Raw genomic sequence first — 17,793 nt, 5'->3', positions numbered from 1 at the left:
ATGTGGGATAATTTGCTAACCAACCCCCCCACCCCCAACCAGTTGTCTGGGTGGGTTTGCAGTAGATGAGAATGTGGAGAGAATGGGTTACAGGGAACATGAATGACTGTGAGCTAGCCTCGAACCAATGGGCCGAAATTGTGTAAGAAAATTGTGGCGCGCTATCGAACAGAAGCAAACACACAAACATGAAGTCTGTTCAACAGGCCTTATTTGACATAAACTTCCACAGAGCTGGCTGTGAGGAATGCTGCTACAAGCTCTGAGATTGTCTTCGAAGGGCCGGCTCTGGCTTATATCCTGGAGGGTGATCAACTGCTGACCGGGTGGGACTTGGTCCATTCATTTTGGCTGATTGACAGCTGGCCAGGTGTTGTCTTGTTCCCGTGCTCTTCTGCAGGTACAGAGGTCACCCCTGGAGTAGGCCGGTGGTGTACCACCACAGAAATAAGGTATGTGGAAGATGGTCAAAGTGTCCGAGATGGAGATCCCAGTCCAGGCTGACTAAATTTAAAATTTAGGCAGGCAGCTCGGTAGCAGGAACTTTCAGCCCATGAGCCAGTTGCTTGGGATCATGTGTTGCGTGGACTGGTGAACTAACGGCGAGGCACACCAATTTTAAACCAGGATTTGGTCACCTGCCTATATTTTGTTCATACGTCGATGAAGGGCTTAATCCCGAAACATTAGTTATGTACCTTTACCTTTGCTATATAAAGCACACTGTGTGACCTGCTGAGTTTCTCCAGCGTCATGTTTTTCCTTCAATCGTGGTGCCTGCAGACTTTTGCGTTACCCCTGCCGCTGCACTGTCGCTCTGATTGAGCCCCAGTGTTATGGTGCAGCAGGTCGAGGCTAGGAGGAAACCAGAGCCCCAGGAGGAAACCCACGCAGGCACGGGGAGAAAATACAAACTCATTACAGACAGCGCAGGATTCAAACCCCAGTCCCGACCGCTGTCGCTGTAACAGCGTGGTGCTAACCGCTATGCAAATCAGCCTGGTTGGAGCTTCCAGTTTCTGGAAGGTTGGACCTGCAGTGTAGATCTTGGTTCATCGCCAGGTCTCAAACGCAAAGGGCACATAACTGGGATCCCAAAACCACTCTATCAGCGGAACCCTCCTTGTTAAATGTGGCTGTAAGAACTTCGCCAAGGCAACCCCTTCAGGTTCACTTTATAGGCCCATTGAGTGAAATTGTCCCCTTTCCAGAGAGACTTTTGCTAATTGTTGTAATCACAGCCCAATTAACATTATGAGGCCAGACTCAGACCATCCAAATCTATTCAATAAGCAGCATTGCTTAGCATGTTGCTTTCTCAAGTAACCACAAGCTGTGAGCTCAAGATTCCCACATAACCAATTCAAAATCGTTCCAAGTGGAAACTCTGTTGGGAATACCTTAATGGCCTCAGGCAAAGGGGTTTTATTGATGGTTCTAGGAATGTTCAAGTTTATTGTCAGTTGGCTGTGCATATACATCCAGACCACGTTGCACATACATCGGACTGGAAGTCAATTCAGAGTATCATGGCTGGGTCATACATGAATTACACACTGTCTTTCACACACACACATACACATACACACACAGACAAAAGAGGATATAATTTAAAATAAATGATATATTTAAATACACACATACACAATAAAACACATGGTATCCAGCACCTATGCGGATTAGTAAATGCCAGATATGTGAATTTTCCGGTTGCTTGAGATTGCATTTTGCATGGATTAGTGAACTAACAGCAAGGCGCGCCAATTTTAAACTAATGTATTCTTAATCTATTTATTTTCCTATTCTTTTTTTTGTTGCTGGTTTCTTGAGGCTACTGGTCCTTGAATTCCGGATAACAGGAGGTTCTAACGTAAATGTTTTGGTATGATTTATTGGGTTCATCGATCTCACAGTGTGCTGGAAGCAGCCATTTTCCAGCCTGGCAGTCCAGATTTTGACGTTTCTATCCCTCCTTCATGGTAGTGGGTCAAAGATACTGTGTGGAGGGTCTTCCACAATGCTCTCGGTAAATGGAGGAAAAGGTGATGATCCTCTGCATTGACTTGCAGTCTGATGGTTTACAGCTACTGACAAATGCACAATGAAGCCCAGTTGAGTCACTGCTCACAAGAATGGAATCATTTTTTTTCCAGTTCAATGTCAGTTATTGATTCGTTTTGAAGTTGGGACAGAGTTAGAAGGTGCAGTCAGATCTAGTGATGGATCAGGAGCGGGCCATTTTCAATGGCAATCACAGGAAGGCAGGTGATTTTCTGAATGGTGTGAAATAAGGGGAGATGCAACGAGACCTGGGCGTTGTGGGGCATCAATCTCTGAATGTAGAGCCACTGGTGGAGAGAGCCAACGGCATGTTGGCCTTTACTGTGAGGGGTTCTGAATGGAGAAGCAGGGATGCATTTGTAAGGACCTTGGTGAGGCCACACCTAGAGTATTGTGTGTACCTTTGGCTTCCTAATTTGAGGGAGGATATTCTTGCTTTTGAGGGGGTGCAGAGAAGGTTCTGCAGTTGCCAGGATAAAGAAAAACTATATAGACTAAGGTTATATCAGTGATTATTGGGGGATCAGAGGTGGAGAGTTCTTGGGAATTACTATCAGGGAGGATCTCTCCTGGACCCAACACATGAATGGCATCGCAAACAAAGCACATCACCGCCTCTACTTCCTCAGGGGTTTGCAGAGGTTTGGTACGACATCAGAAACCCTGATGTGGTGGTGGAAAGTGCGCTGACCAGCTGAATCACAGTCTGGTGTGGGGAGATCAATACCCCTGAGTGTAAAGCCAGTCAAAAGGTAACAGACACAGCCCAAGACATCAGAGGTAGAACCCTGCCCATCACCAAGAACATCCGCGGGGAGCGCTGCCGTCAGAGAGCAGCAGCGACCATCAAGGATCCGCACCAGCCGGCACACACACTGTTCTCGCTGCTGCCATCATGAAAGGGGTATAGGTGCCACAAGACTAACACCACCAGGTTCAGGAACAGCTGCTCCCCCTCCACCATCAGACTCCTCAATGACAAACTCAATCAGAGACACTTATTTTTGCACATTATTGATTTTTTTCACTCTGTATTGCACAGTCAGTTTGTTTAGATTTCTTTATTTGATTACACATATCTTCCTGAGAATAGTTTTGTGATAATTCTGTCTCGCCTGGAGGAAAAAGAACCTCAGGGTTGTATGTGATGTCATGCATGTACTCTGACAATAAATCTGAATTGAATTAGAAGAATGAGAGGGGATCTTATTGAGATGTATAAAATTCTGACAGGACGTGACAGGTTAGATGCAGGAAGAATATTCTGGATGTTGGGGAAGTCCAGAAGTCACAGTCTCAGGATCAGGTGAAGCCAATTTGGACTGAGATGAGGAGAATCCTCTTCACTCAGAGAGTTGAAACTCCCTGCCACAGAAAGAGGCCAGTTCATCAGATATATCAAAAGGGAGTTGGATGAGGTCCTTGTGGCTCAAGGAATGAGGGGCGTGGAGAGAAGGCAGGAACAGTCAAGATTATTTTATTGTAATACAATGAAACGGAAAATGTGATATTACACAAAATTTCCTTTAGTCTACCCTAAGGCAGGCAAAGATTTGCCATCAGCAGAAATTCCCCAGCTCCCCTCACAGCCAGAGAAAGAGAAGCAAAGGAGAGTCATCGTCCCCTCCACCTGTACCCGAGTCATTGTATGTCTATGACTTCGCTTCCACTGCTCCTGCAACCTCCACAGTCCCCTTGTCAAGCACCCTTCCCCGAACTGTGGATCCCACACCAATCTCTTGATCCTCCACAGGGGAGTAGAAGCAGGTGGGGTGGGGTGGGGTGGGGGGGGGACCCAATTGTCAGGGCTGCTTCGGAAGAAGCAATGTAGCCAAATTCTTCTTAAGTGCGGCTCAGCGTTCTCCCAAAAGGGCACAGTTTCCGCTTGTCCTTCTCTCTCCACTGCTGATCTGCCAACTCAGTTTGTCGGCAAGATATATTTATCTGTCCATCAATACAACCATCTACGGACACTGATTCCCCCCTCCCCCCACCAAGAAACAGATTTTGCACATCTACACTATCAAGGAGTAAAATGGTGCAGATATGCTGGAAAACTGGGAATACAATAGGGTGAGGAAAGGAGGAAACCAGATTGTAAACTGACCGTTTCTCTCCATAGATCCTGCCTGACCTGTTGAGCCTTCTCATTGTTTGCTCAAGATTCCAGCGCAGATCATCGAGCATTATGGCACAATACAGGCCCTTCAGTCCACGATGTTGTTCCGACCTACACCCACCTCCTCAACAAACAGATCCTTCCCACCTTCACGCACATAACTCTCTATTTTTCTTGTGTCTGGGCGCCCGTCTTTTAAGTGTCCCTATTGTGCCAGCCTCCACCACCAGGCTCCGAGAGCTCGGTGGTTAGAGCATTGGTCTTGTAAACAAGAGGGTCGCAAGTTTTCCCCTCACTGGGGCCTCATTTCTCTGACAAAGTGGCGACTCTCAGTCTTCCTTACGGGTGACAAAGTTAAAGAATTTCATGCATGTTACATTCAAAAATGTAGTAACGGAACCTTTACCCACTACTCTCTGTGCAAAATAATTACCTCTGATGTCTCCCCTAAACTATCCTCCCCTCACCTTGTACTCTGGTATTAGCTACTGTGACTCCAGGTTAAAAGACCCGGGCTGTCCACCCTATCCATGCCTCACTTAATCTTGTAGACCTCTATTAAGTCACCTCCCATCCTTTTACACTCCAAAGAGAAAAGCCCGAGGTCTGTTAACCTGCCTCATAAAACATGTTCTCCAATCCAGGCAACCTCCTGGTAAATCTCCTTTGTGCCCTCTCTGTAGCTGCCACGTCCTTCCTGTAATGAGGCGACCTGAACTGAACACAATATTCCAAGTGTGCTCTAACCAGTGGTTTATAGAGCATCTGCAGTTTTTGATTTCTGTACCATGGGAAGTGTTTAGCATGTTGGGCAGCCTCTTCAGGGAGAAACACCCTCCCTTCTAGGTCAATGAGCTTCCAGCACAATGGCAGCTCTTCATCATTTTTTAAATGCCTTGATCAACCCAATGCTTTCCCCGCAGGTCCTACCTAATGACACTGAACAATGAAGAGTTGGCTTCCTGAACACTTTTGGGTGTATTTTATGGATTTAAACAAATTTAGACATACAGCGTGGCAACATGCCCTTTGGGCCCACAAGCCTGTGCTGCCCAATTATACCCGATTGACCTCCAACCCCAGTACATTTTTAAAGGGTGAGAGGAAACCAGAGCATCCAGAGGAAACCTACGCAGACAGGGGGTTAACGTACAAACTCCTTACAGACAGCATGGGATTCGAACTCCCAGTTCCAGTTGTTGTCGTTGAGCTAACCACTACGCCAACCGTGTTGCCCTGATTAGTTGATGAAAATCACCTGAAAATTTACCTATCATGTACCTTTTTTTTAGATATAACCTATTTTTGTGATTTCCTGTCATATTTTAAGTCTACTTCAAGCGTACAAAACCATGAAGAGCAACATGTCGTTGAAAATTCATTTTCTGCATTTGCCCTTGGACGTTTTCCTGGCTGATCCTGGTGCCGTCGGTGACGAACACGTTGAAAGGTTTCACCAGGACATTGAGACCATGGAAAAGTGGTATCAGGGCAACTGGAATCCATCAAAACTGGCCAACTATTGTTGGACACTGACACCAGAGGCATCAGATGCTGAGTACAAACAAAAATCAGCGGCAAAACACTTGTTTAGCAAGTTGAACTATCACAACGTTGTCAGCATCATTATGTGATTAAATGTTAAATTCAATAAAAGTTAATTTAATGTTTCTCCAACTTCCTACGCAATACAGCAAATCTGAAATTACCTCTGTGTTCAACTTGAAGTCGTCTAGCATAATCCCCAACTTTTTTTTAGGAAGCAAATCTTTTTAAAAAAAAATTGTTGTCCAGTCCAGTCATAATCTCCTCATCTCTAGCCTCAATATTTACATCACTTTCTCTCTCACCTGTACAGGGAGTCCCCGGGTTACGAACAAGATCCGTTCCCAAGCCTGTCTTTATAAGTTGGAGCAGGTACATATGTTTCTTATTTAGCATCAGTTAGTCAAATGTTTGTCTTTGTATAAAAAACATTAAAGAAACAGTTCTTAAAACATCTTAGGTAGAGAAAAAAAGATGATGATTAAAATTTAACACTTACTCTCGTTCCATCGATGTCTTGCATACCAGAAGGGGCATTCGTGAGGTAACATTATGCCCATGCGCGAATTGGGGGCACAATTTGTTCGTAAGTGCGAGTTGTCCATAAGTCGGATGTTCATAACCCTGGTGGGGGGGGGGGGGGGTGGATTCACTGCACTCCATCACACTGTGGTCCATTTCAGCAGCACGGATTTTATTTTGCCGGCCAACATGGCCTGTTTCCGCTTGGTTACATGGAACTGTACTGGCTGGGTTGAATTCCCAGATTCGGAAGCTCGCAGGATGGAAGTGGTGAATTTGGGGATGGGTTGACAAGCGACTCTCGTTCAGGTCTATAGGCCGGGAGACAGGGTCACGTTAACATGACTAACCTAACATTTCCTGCTGTGTTGCCATGGCGACAGATGGTTTAACAGCAAGACATCAGGCAGACTTGGGAATCCTTCAGTTTGCTTCATTGGTGTTTAAATATTATTATTACAACAAAATCACCAGCTTGTTATGAGATTATTTTAGGAACAAATGCTTTTATTCAAAATGGAGTTTTTTGTCTTGTGAACTAGGCCCAGGCTTTTGTTTCTGAATATCGAAAGGTGCTAATTTTCTACCTCAGGTTTCTGCCAATAATAGTGTGCACACAGCATTAAACGTCACTTGCAAACAATGTCGAATTCAGTTAAAAGAGAAATATATTTGAAAGGAACACACTATTTTTCTTCTCTTGTAACTCTGGAACTCTTGTGTTTTATTTAAACACACAGATTCAGAGGGTTTTTAAAAAACATTAATATCTTCAGGTTTGGGATATGGCTGCCGTGGACAAAATCTACTTATTTATATATTTCCCAAAATATAGTTTATTTTTTTAAAATCTGGAATATAACCAGGGTGTGTCATTGTCTTAATTGACTGAACAACCAACTCCACTCAAAGCACGATCTGCTGAAGGAGCTCAGTAGGTCAAGGTTTCAGGTCTTGGTGAAAGGTTCTGGCCTGGGATGTCTCTGCCTGACCCACTGAGTTCCTCTGGCAGGTTATGTTTTGTTCCCAATTCCAGCCTCTGCAGTCTCTCGTGTTCCTCCAAGCCGCTCGACGCATTCACTTCCGAGGTGACACTGTGAAGCCAAAGTTGAGCTGTTGGCAGCCGGTTCAACACCAAGGGTCTTCTATGCAGTTCCACACCCTAATGGCAACATCCAATGTCCCAGTGGCCACAAAACACCCCGTGGCTCAATTCTTAAGCAAGTGCGAGATTTCTCCCCCAGTAATCTGGCCAATATTTTTTTCCTCGACCAGATTTCAGATCTATTGTCAGAGTACATACTTGACATTACATACAACCCTGAGATTCTTTTTCCTGCGGGCAAGGCAGAATTACCTCTTATTGGTAGTGCCAAAAAAAACCTGTACACAGCATGTAAACAAATAAAGAAATGTAAACAAACTGACTGCAATATAGAAAAAAACAATCAATAAAGTGCAAAAGTAAGAGTCCTTAAATGGGTCTCTGATTGAGTTTGTCGTTGAGGAGTCTGATGGTGGAGGGGGAGCAGCTGTTCCTGAACCTGGTGGTGTGAGTCTTGTGGCACTGATACCTCTTTCCTGATGGTAGCAGCGAGAACAGAGAGTGTGCTGAGTGGTGTGGATCCTTGATGATCGCTGCTGCTCTCCGACAGCAGCGTTCCCTGTAGATGTTCTCAATGGTGGGGAGGGCTTTGCCTGTGTCCACTACGTTTTGCAGGGCTTTCTTTATGCTCAGGGATATTGGTGTCCTCGTACCAGACAGTGATTCAGCCGGTCAGCGCACTTTCTTGTAGAAATTTGCCAGGGTTTCCAATGCAAGTATCAAACCTCCGCAAACTCCTGAGGAAGTAGAGGCGCTGACGTGCTTTCTTCACTATGCCATAGTACGATGGGTCCCAGAAAGATCCTCAAAAATAGTGACTCCCAAGAACCCTCTCCACTTCTGACAAATCATAATGGGACAGATCGCAGAAGCTTTCTATGCCCAAATCGGCTGCCATATCTCCTCATTATTGCCCCCAACCGTCTTTGGGAGTTTGTGAAAGGATGTGCAGAGGATTGCAGTCAGGGATCTCCACCTGAGGCCAACCTGAAGTGAATGGGGCTGGAGAGAAGAATCAGCGAGCTCCACATGCACTTGGCCGATCCTTTGGACCATCTAAACCTCGATGTTTCAAAGAATTGAAACAGGTGAAAGAAATGTGAATTTCTGGGAAACGGATGAGCAGGTTTGAACACAAGCAGTTCTCTCTCACCAGCATTGCTCGCTGTGCTTTGAAACTGACAGAGGTGTGTTCAGATGAAAAACTGTTTTATATGCAGTAACTCCTGCGCGTGCATGACTGTGTGCCATTGAAATGTAACACGGTAATGTTTAAATAATTTATATCATTCAAGTTGAGCTGCCTTCTATTACAGACACCGATTTAATTTCATCAGAACACTTGACAATTTGGTTTTCTCCCTCCCAGACAGATCATTATGGGGTCAATTCTGCCTCCTTTGAACACAAGAAAAATGGGAGCCACTTGCCCCCTCTATTCTGCCATTCCCCCACCCCGTCCTTTCAATAGGACCATGGCTGACCTGCCCCAGGTCTCCACTGTGCCATTGTCAACTCCCTTGATCGTTCAAACACTTATCATCTGTATAATGAGCTAGACCCTAACCCTAAAGATCCAGACACTCCCCACCCTCTGCCAGAATTTTAACCGACCATCTCCCACCTTGTCACTTGGTCAGAGCTTTGAAATCTCTCTATTTGAGATGTTCCCAGTGGTAGGAACATCTCAACATCAACCATCACGGGCCTCTCAGGATTTGTTTCGTTTCATAGAGATCACCCCTCTTCCTTCTCAACTCAAACTCAAAATTTCATCCACTCGTGTCTTGCCGAGTTAATCCCTCTTGACTCTAGTGTCAGGATACCTTTCCTTAAATAAGACTGACACTTGTGTTACTGTCCTGAGAAGGTGCTGCACACACGCATACACACACACAGACAAAACATATGCACACGCGCGCACACACACACACACACACATGCACACACACACACGCAGATACAAAGCGCCCGCATACACACAGAGAACACATACGTGCACAGACAAAACATATGCACACGTGCACACACGCAGATACGAAGCACCCGCGCACACACAGAGAACACATACGTGCACATAGACAAAGCATATGTTCGCGCACACACACATATACACACACACGCAGATACAAAGCACCCGTGCACACACAGAGAACTCATACGTGCACACACGCAGACAACACATATGCGTGTACACACACACGCAGATACAAAGCGCCCGTGCACACACAGAGAACTCATACGTGCACACACGCACAGACAACACATATGCGTGTACACACACACAGACAACACATATGCGTGTACACACACACACACACACACACACACACACAGATACAGACAACATGCATGTGTAAACACACACACACTCATACAGATAACATACACACACCCACCCCTACAGCTGGCAATTTCACGTGTGTACGTGTCCAGAGAGTGCCCATGAGCCAGACCTGGGATGTAAGCAGCAGACAGGAGTGAATCATCTTCTTTATCTACTGCATGGTATACACAGCCAGGGACTAACATAGTCTCATGTGGACCATACACTGGCAGACAGAAGTGAATCATCCCCTTTAACCCTGTGAGTGCTGTACATGTTCAAGGACCAACTCTGAGTTGCACGTAGACGGGGTGACATTTTCCTCGTGTATGCTCTGTGGATAGCTGTGCATACAGGCGTGAGGGCAGAGGATTGGAGAGCAGCCATTGTTGCTACAGTCCAGTGAGAAAACGGGACAAAACCATTAGGATTTATCAGCATCAGTTGAAGAACATCGGTTCACTGAGGCAATATATGCTCATTCAAGTCAAGGCATTGTTCAGCCTTTTGATGAAGTGGCAGATTGAGTTGATGAAGCCAAGTTGTTGTGGATTTTCTGAAGGCTTTTGACAAGGTGCCATCTCACAGACTTAAAGGAGACTGTGGATGTTGAAATCTGGAGCAAAAATCAAAGTGATGGAGGAACTGAGCAGGCAAGGCAGCGTCCATGGAGGGAAAACGGGTGGCCAATGTTTTGTGTCAGGACCGTTTTGCACTGAGAAGAGGGAGAGGGGTCTGTGGGTGATGGACTGTTGGAAACAGGAAGGATGGGAGGCAGTGTCAGGGGGAAACACAAATGAAACTCAGTGGGTGGGGCAGATGGAGCTAGGAGACTGCTGAAAGGAGAAGATAGATGAGTGTGGACATTTGCACAAAAGGAAGGGAGGAAAATTTAGGGGAGACATCATTTTCTTTTTACACAGAGTTGTGTGGGCCTGGAATGCCTTGCCATGGATAATGGTGGAGGATGGAACATTAGGACATTTAAGAAACTTAGACAGGCACATGGATAATAGAAAAATAAAGGGTTATGAGGTAGGGAGAAATTATTTTTTATTTAGGTACAACTAGGTCAGCACAACATTGTGAGCCAGAGGACATGAACTGTACTGTAATGCTCTATGAGGGAGTGATGGGGACTGACAGGGCAGGGAATTTGGTGAGGGAGGTGTGTGAGGGGGTAATGGGGAGGGAAGACACTGATAAAGGAAGGAGTTAGGCGAGTGTATGAGGAAGAGGTGGGCTGACAGGGAAGGAGATTTGGTGAGGGAGGTGTGTGGAGTGGGTAGACAGAGCGAGGGGAGGGGAGAATGATGAAGGGAGGTGAGTGTACAAGGGAGAGGTGAGAAAGGGAGATGGTGAGGGAGGTATGTGAGGGGGCAGATGGAGAAAGGGAAAGGAACTGGATAACGGGGCTCAGACAGTCTGCTGGGTAGAGCTCCCCAGAGGTGGAAGGAACTCCATTAAGGATGGAGGCACAAGCAACAATTTTTAGGTGTGCCAAAGGCAGAAAACAAGGAGGTGTGCAAAGATTACACTGGGCACAGAGTATTTCAGCTACTGCGTAGGGAAAGTGATACAGGGGCCGGCACATTTGGAGGGGTGGTTGGCACAACACCTTAACAGCGGGTAGTGCCACTGGCTCACAGCTCTTTAGACCTGGCCTCTGGTGTTGCCTATGTGGAGTTTGCATGGCGTTTCCATCCTGCGATGACATGGATTTCCCAGGGAGGGGACTCTGGTTTCTTCCTACATCCCAAAGAGACATGGATAGATAGATTGATAGACAGATAGATCAGCTGATTGAATGGTGTACATCAGTAAAACCAAGGAGATGATTGTGGACTTCAGAAGGAAGTCAGGGGAACGTGACCCATTCCTCATCGAGGGTTCAGTAGTGGAGAGGGTCAAGAACTTTAAATTCCTGGGTGTCAACATCTCCAATGATCTGTCATGGAGCCTAAACGTTGATGTAATGATGAAGAAGGGTTGCCAATGGCTATACTATGTGAGGAGTCTAAGGAGGTTCGGTATGTCACCGAAAACTCTCGTAAACTTCTACAGCTGTATCGTGGAGAGCATTCTGTCTGGTTCCTTCACTGCCTGGAATGGGAGCGCCAACTCTCAGGACAAGAATAAGCTCTAGAGGGTTGTTAACTCACCCTGCGACATCAGAAGCACCAGACCACTCCATCGAGGACATCTACATGAGGCGGTGTCTTAAAAAATCAGCCTCTATCCTCAAAAGACCCCCACCACCTAGGCCATGTCCTCTTCACTCTGCTACCATCGGGGAAAATGCCTAAAGACGAGCACTCAGCTGCACAAGGACAGCTTCTTCCCCTCCGCCATCAGATTCCTGAACGAGCTAGACACGGCCTCACTTTTCGTCAACTATTAGTTATTTTTTATAGTAACGTTGTAAGATGGTTATATTATGAATGTCTGCATTTCGATGCTGCCGCAAAACACCGAATTTCATGACTTGTTCATGACAATAAATTCTGAATGTGTGTTATGTCTGGTTGTGTGTCTGCATGTTTTACAGGGAGGACCGGAGAACGCTGTTTCATCAGGTTGTAATTATACAATCAGATGACAATAAACTTGACTTTAGTCTGGTGATTTCAGGCAGGCTGGGATGTGCAGATGCACAGAGGGGGAAGTTCAGTGCATGTCGGTGGAGACCTGAGAGAATGAAGGGCGATTGAACCCAATTCAATAGCACAAGCGTTGACAGCTGGAGTCAATGCAGGGAACACTCCGAAGGTCAGTCCTGAAGGACAGAGGCACAGGGCGCCGATGGTCAGTTCCCTCTGAAGGGATCAGGTTAGTGGGAGGTGACTTTTCCGCCTGAGAATTCTCCTCCTTTCCCCCCACCCGGTTTCGGATGAGATTCCATCGAACTTCGAAGGGTCCAATTAGTGGAATGCATCGGTCAGGGTTGGCCAGTTCTCAGCCGGCTGACTCGTGTGGCCTGGGCAGCAAGGAGGAGGGGGGGGGGGAGGTGGCGAGGAGGAGGGGGTGGGAGGTGAGGGGAGGGGGAGAAGGAGCGTGATCTCCCAGTGTCAACCCCGCCGTTGAAAGGGGTGCAGATTAAAGGGGGCTAACCCGAAGGGGGGTGGGTGGGTGGTGTGCCCCTGTGCTCTGGGCACACCCCGGGCGTGCCGGAGGGAAAGGGGCGTGGGGCAAGCAGTTCGTCGCCTCTGGGAAGTGCTGAGCCCTCGGCACCCCCACCAGTGGTGGGGGTCTTTGCGCTGTGGATTTCGAAACAAAGGAGAAAATGGAGATCAGGTGCTGATCCAGTGGGGGGAGGTGTGTGTTGGAGGAGCTGTGTAGAGCTCACGCCCCCATTACTGATCAGTGACAGGGGTTGGAAGAATCTCTCTCTCATACACACACTCACTCACACACACACACACACACGGTTTGTACGATTCGGATGGGACCTTGGCTCCCTTTGGTGACCTGCACCTACCTTCAGTGAGGCGAGGCAAGACCTCTCCCTTTGTCTGTGCGAGCACTGTCTTAACAGGGCGGACAGAATGAGCACAAAAGGCGAGCAGTAGTTCTCTTTTCTGTGGAACGGGTCGAATTGCGCACGTGTGTGGGGCAAGCTTTGCGCTCCGTCTCCTTAATGAAGGCGTTAGTTAGCGCTCTCTCTCTCTCTCTCCATCCAGCCGTGGGTGATGCTGGCGATCCGTCCTTAGCCCAGGCGCCGCAAAACCATGCCCCAGAGCCCGGTCTCCAGTGAGGATGACAGGCGGAGCGGCTCCGAGTTCCGGGGGCAGTCGGACACCGAGAGCTCCGAGGACGGTGTCGGTGTTTGCGCCAACGACCCGGTCGCCCCCGCCGACGCCCAGCCCAGCCGATTTCAGTATGATGGTTTTCCGCATCGGTATCCCGGACCTCCAGCAGACGGTAAGGCCGGGGGACGGAGGGGAGGGGAGCGGGGAGAGAGAGAGAGAGGGGAGGGGAGCCATTCGACTGCAGTGACAACGGCGTGCATTCGTGTAGCGCCCGTCCCAAACTGAAATCCAAGTGGGGGGCACGGCAAGATCTCACCAATGGGGGAGTTATATTTTGACCTTGGGTGGAACCCCCACCCCTCCTTCCCTGGCTGGGGTTCCCGAAGTGGGAGCAGAGAGGTGGGTGGTGCGTGAGATCAGGAAATGGGCTTCCTTAGGAGGTGGGGGTGGGGGGGGGGGGCGGTGTTTGAGTGTGCTGGGATGGTTGGGGATGGGGGGTAAACCGTGGCTTCTCCCAGCCACCCATTCCGCCTGAAAGTTTGACTCAACGAGCCTCCTGGTCCACCCACCCGACACCAAGACCCTTCTTGCTGCAAACTCGCACCCTCCGCTGGAGAAGCCGGCTCCTGCTTCAGGTTGGTGACCTTTCGTGACGTTGCCCGTCTCTCAGTGCGCTGGCAAAAGCCAGGGGTTCATGCACCGCTACTGTTGCGCAGCGGGGCGGGGGGGGGGGGGGGGGGGGGGGAAGCCACGTTTCTGGGTCAACAGAGTTGGACGGACCTATTTCCAGCCCACTCACATAAGTAATCCCTCACTAACCACAGAGCAGTGGTTCTCAACCTCCCCCCCCCCTCCAACTCCCATCCCTCCCCCCCCTCCAACTCCTATCCCTCCCCCCCCTCCAACTCCATCCCTCCCCCCCCTCCAACTCCCATCCCTCCCCCTCCCAACCCTCCCCCCCCAACTCCCATCCCTCCCCCCCCAACTCCCATCCCTCCCCCCCAACTCCATCCCTCCCCCCCCAACTCCCATCCCTCCCCCCCCAACTCCCATCCCTCCCCCCCCAACTCCCATCCCTCCCCCCCAACTCCCATCCCTCCCCCCCTCCAACTCCCATCCCTCCCCCCCAACTCCCATCCCTCCCCCCCCCAACTCCCATCCCTCCCCCCCAACTCCCATCCCTCCCCCCCAACTCCCATCCCTCCCCCCCAACTCCCATCCCTCCCCCCCTCCAACTCCCATCCCTCCCCCTCCAACTCCCATCCCTCCCCCCCCCAACTCCCATCCCTCCCCCCCCAACTCCCATCCCTCCCCCCCAACTCCCATCCCTCCCCCCCAACTCCCATCCCTCCCCCCCAACTCCCATCCCTCCCCCCCCAACTCCCATCCCTCCCCCCCCCAACTCCCATCCCTCCCCCCCCCAACTCCCATCCCTCCCCCCCAACTCCCATCCCTCCCCCCCCCAACTCCCATCCCTCCCCCTCCCAACTCCCATCCCTCCCCCCCCAACTCCCATCCCTCCCCCCCCAACTCCCATCCCTCCCCCCCCCAACTCCCATCCCTCCCCCCCCCAACTCCCATCCCTCCCCCCCCCAACTCCCATCCCTCCTTTCTCCACCTGCAGAGCTTCCCCAGCAGGTTGTGTTCTTACTTCTGCCTTTGGGACTGTGCCAACCCTTCATCCTTTTTTTTTGGTTCGGACACCTGCCCACCTGTAGCACCACCAATGACCGCTCACGGCCAGGAAGTAAGGGCCAAAGTCTTTATTGATCTAAAGATCCAAGCCTGGCTGAAGTCCGAGGGCAGGTTGGAAGGGTTTTTGGGGGAGGGGCAGGCAGGTCAGCCTGCCCAGCTCTAGTGGGGTACATGCCCACAATACCACGTTCCACCACATCTACATTTTGTCCACACCTAGATGAAGGGCTCAAGCCCAAAACGTATCTTTGCGCTTTTTGACCAGTTGAGTTTCTCCAGGCTTGTGTTTTTATCCCCTTAAATAATCCCTTACTAACCTCAGAGCACCTATGGCATCCTAAGCCACAGGTGGTCTGTGATTAGTAAGGGATCACTTAAGGGGGTACGTGAGTGGGAAGGTTGAGAACCACTGGTCCAGTACCACCTTGAACCACTGTTCCTTGGTGAAGTGTTAAGATGAGCCTTGCCTCAGAAGCCATCCAGTGGGATTGATTTCTGGAAGACCAGGAACTTTTTTCCCTGGGAAGTTCTCCCCCTCCCCCCACGTCACTAAAACCAAGTGGTTCTATTACTGTGATCTGCTTGGAAACTGGCCGCGGCATTTTACTGCATCAACGCAGCAGCTGCGTTTAATAATGAGCCTTTATTGGATGTGAGGGAATGGAGGGCTGGGGGGGGGGGGGGTGGGGTGACTGAGTGTGGAGGAGATGAGGCGTGGGACGGATGAACCACGATCATGTTGAATGGTGAGATAGTTCCAAGGGGCCAAGTGGCCTATGCTCCTAGAATAGTAGTTTTCAAACTTTCTTTCCACTCATTTACCACCTTAAGTTATCCCTATGACGTAGGTGCTCTGTGATCAGTAAGGGATTGCTTAAAGGGTGGGAAGAAAAAGTTGGAAAACCACTGTTTTAATCATCCCTAATTGACTCGTTATGTGCACGGTTTCATAACTCCAAAGGAAATGGGCCAATGACAATTTTTCTCAAGCAAAATATTTCAGTAACATTTGGGTCTAGAGCAGTGATTCTCAACCTTCCCTTCCCACTCACATCCTACCTTAAGCAATCCTTACTAATCACAGAGCACCGATGGCAGAGGGATTACTTAAAGTGGGATGTGAGTGGAAAGAAAAAGTTGAAAGCCACTGTCCTAGAACATTATAGCACAGTACAGGCCCTTCGGTCCTTGATGTTGTGCCAACCTATATATTCCTACCAAAATAAAATATAAGCTAAATCCTTCCTATATTGTAACCCTTTATTTTTCTTTCATCCATGTGCCTGTCTCAGAGAGATCTTAAATGCCCCTATTGTTCCAGCCTCCACCGCCACCCCTCGCAGGGCATTCCAGGTAGCCACAGCTCTATGTATATTTTAAAAAAAAAACTTACCCCTGATATCCACCCCTCACCCCCTTCATTTTGTACACGTGTCCTCTGGTGTTTGTTGATTCCGCCCTGGGACAAAGGCACTGGCTGTCTATCTTATCTATGCCTCTCAGAATCTTGTAAACTTCTATTGGTCACCTCTCATCTTTCTATGCTCCAAAGAGAAAAGTCCTGGCTCTTTCAACCTTCCCTCATAAGACTTATTTTCCAATTCAGGCAACATCCTGGGAAACCTCCTCTGGACCCTCTTCAGAGCTTCCACATCTTTCCTGTAATGAGGTGAGCAGAACTGACCACAATACTCTGTGTGGTCTCACCAGAGATTTGAGGAGTTGCAAACATGACCTCTTGAAGTCGGTCCCCCCGACTAATGAAGGCCAGCATCCCATAGGTCTTCTTAACTATCCTAAGCCTAATAGCCTGAATACGCCTGAGATTGTCTGATCTCTGAAGCTAAGCAGGCTCAGGTCTGGTCAGGTCCTCTGAGGGGAGATCGTCTAGGAGCACCAGGAGCTGTGGTTTTTCTGTGAGGGGCGCTGGACAAAGTGGCAACTCTGTCTGCCTTGCTGTAGACAAAAATTAAAGAATTTCATATATGTTACATTCTAAATGTAATATTACGTTCCAATAATGGAACCTTTACCTATTCTATCAACCCACATGGCAACCCACATGGATTTGGACCTCAAAGTCCCCCTGTTCTTCCACACTATTAAGAATCCATCTATTAACCCTGTACTCAGCCTTCAAGTTTGACCTTCCAAAATGCATCCAGATTGAATCTATCTCCATTTCTCTGCCCAACTCTATTATATCCTTCTGTTTAAAACATCAGGAGGTGAGAAATGTAGTGAAAGCAACAAGACAAAACCCTTGTCTGAGCAACAGAGGGGAATCACCTTGTCTAGAACAACCGAAGTCTGGTGGACACGTACCACCAGGTTCAGGAACAGCTGCCATCCCTGCATCATCTGACTCCTCAACAACAAACTCAATCAGAGACCATTTAAAGAACTCTTACTTTGCTTCTATACTTTACACTATTTGCTACTGAATATTTAGTTGCTGTATTTGTACAGTTTGTTTACATTTCTCTCTTTTGTGTACATTTCAGTCTTTTGAGTACTGTTTACAGTTACCGACAACTATAAATTCTGCCTGGTCCGCAGGAAATAGATTCTCAGGGTTGTGGTGTGATGTGGCGTACTCTGACAACAAAATTAAACTTTGCAGCAAGTCCTTGGATATCGACCATAAGATTGGTGTCCCCCAGAGATTTCC

At 48.5% G+C, this 17,793-nt stretch overlaps 1 protein-coding gene across 1 annotated transcript; it reads right to left on the bottom strand.

Moving 5' to 3' along the window:
- Window positions 1-1,810: 1,810 nt before the first annotated feature.
- Window positions 1,811-15,724, bottom strand: LOC138748051 (uncharacterized). Its single transcript, XM_069907747.1, has 4 exons — window positions 15,590-15,724; window positions 15,307-15,475; window positions 13,157-13,859; window positions 1,811-2,087 (listed from the first exon to the last, which is right to left on the bottom strand). Exons 1-3 carry the CDS (start codon window positions 15,722-15,724, stop codon window positions 13,207-13,209), a joined length of 957 nt encoding a protein of 318 aa, XP_069763848.1. The 3' UTR covers window positions 1,811-2,087; window positions 13,157-13,206.
- Window positions 15,725-17,793: the final 2,069 nt, after the last annotated feature.

This window comes from Narcine bancroftii, chromosome 13 (assembly GCF_036971445.1).
Source record: "Narcine bancroftii isolate sNarBan1 chromosome 13, sNarBan1.hap1, whole genome shotgun sequence".
NCBI classification, from domain to species: Eukaryota; Metazoa; Chordata; class Chondrichthyes; order Torpediniformes; family Narcinidae; genus Narcine; species Narcine bancroftii.
This window is presented reverse-complemented; position numbering and strand designations above follow the sequence as displayed.

Coding starts and splice junctions, on each gene's coding strand:
- LOC138748051 (XM_069907747.1), bottom strand. CDS start 15,724: ATGCCGCGGCCAGTTTCCAAGCAGATCACAGTAATAGAACCACTTGGT. Junction 15,476..15,589: donor CCCACTGGATGGCTTCTGAG/GCAAGGCTCATC, acceptor TACTAATCACAG/ACCACCTGTGGCTTAGGATG. Junction 13,860..15,306: donor TGTAGATGTGGTGGAACGTG/GTATTGTGGGCA, acceptor CCACCTCCTAAG/GAAGCCCATTTCCTGATCTC.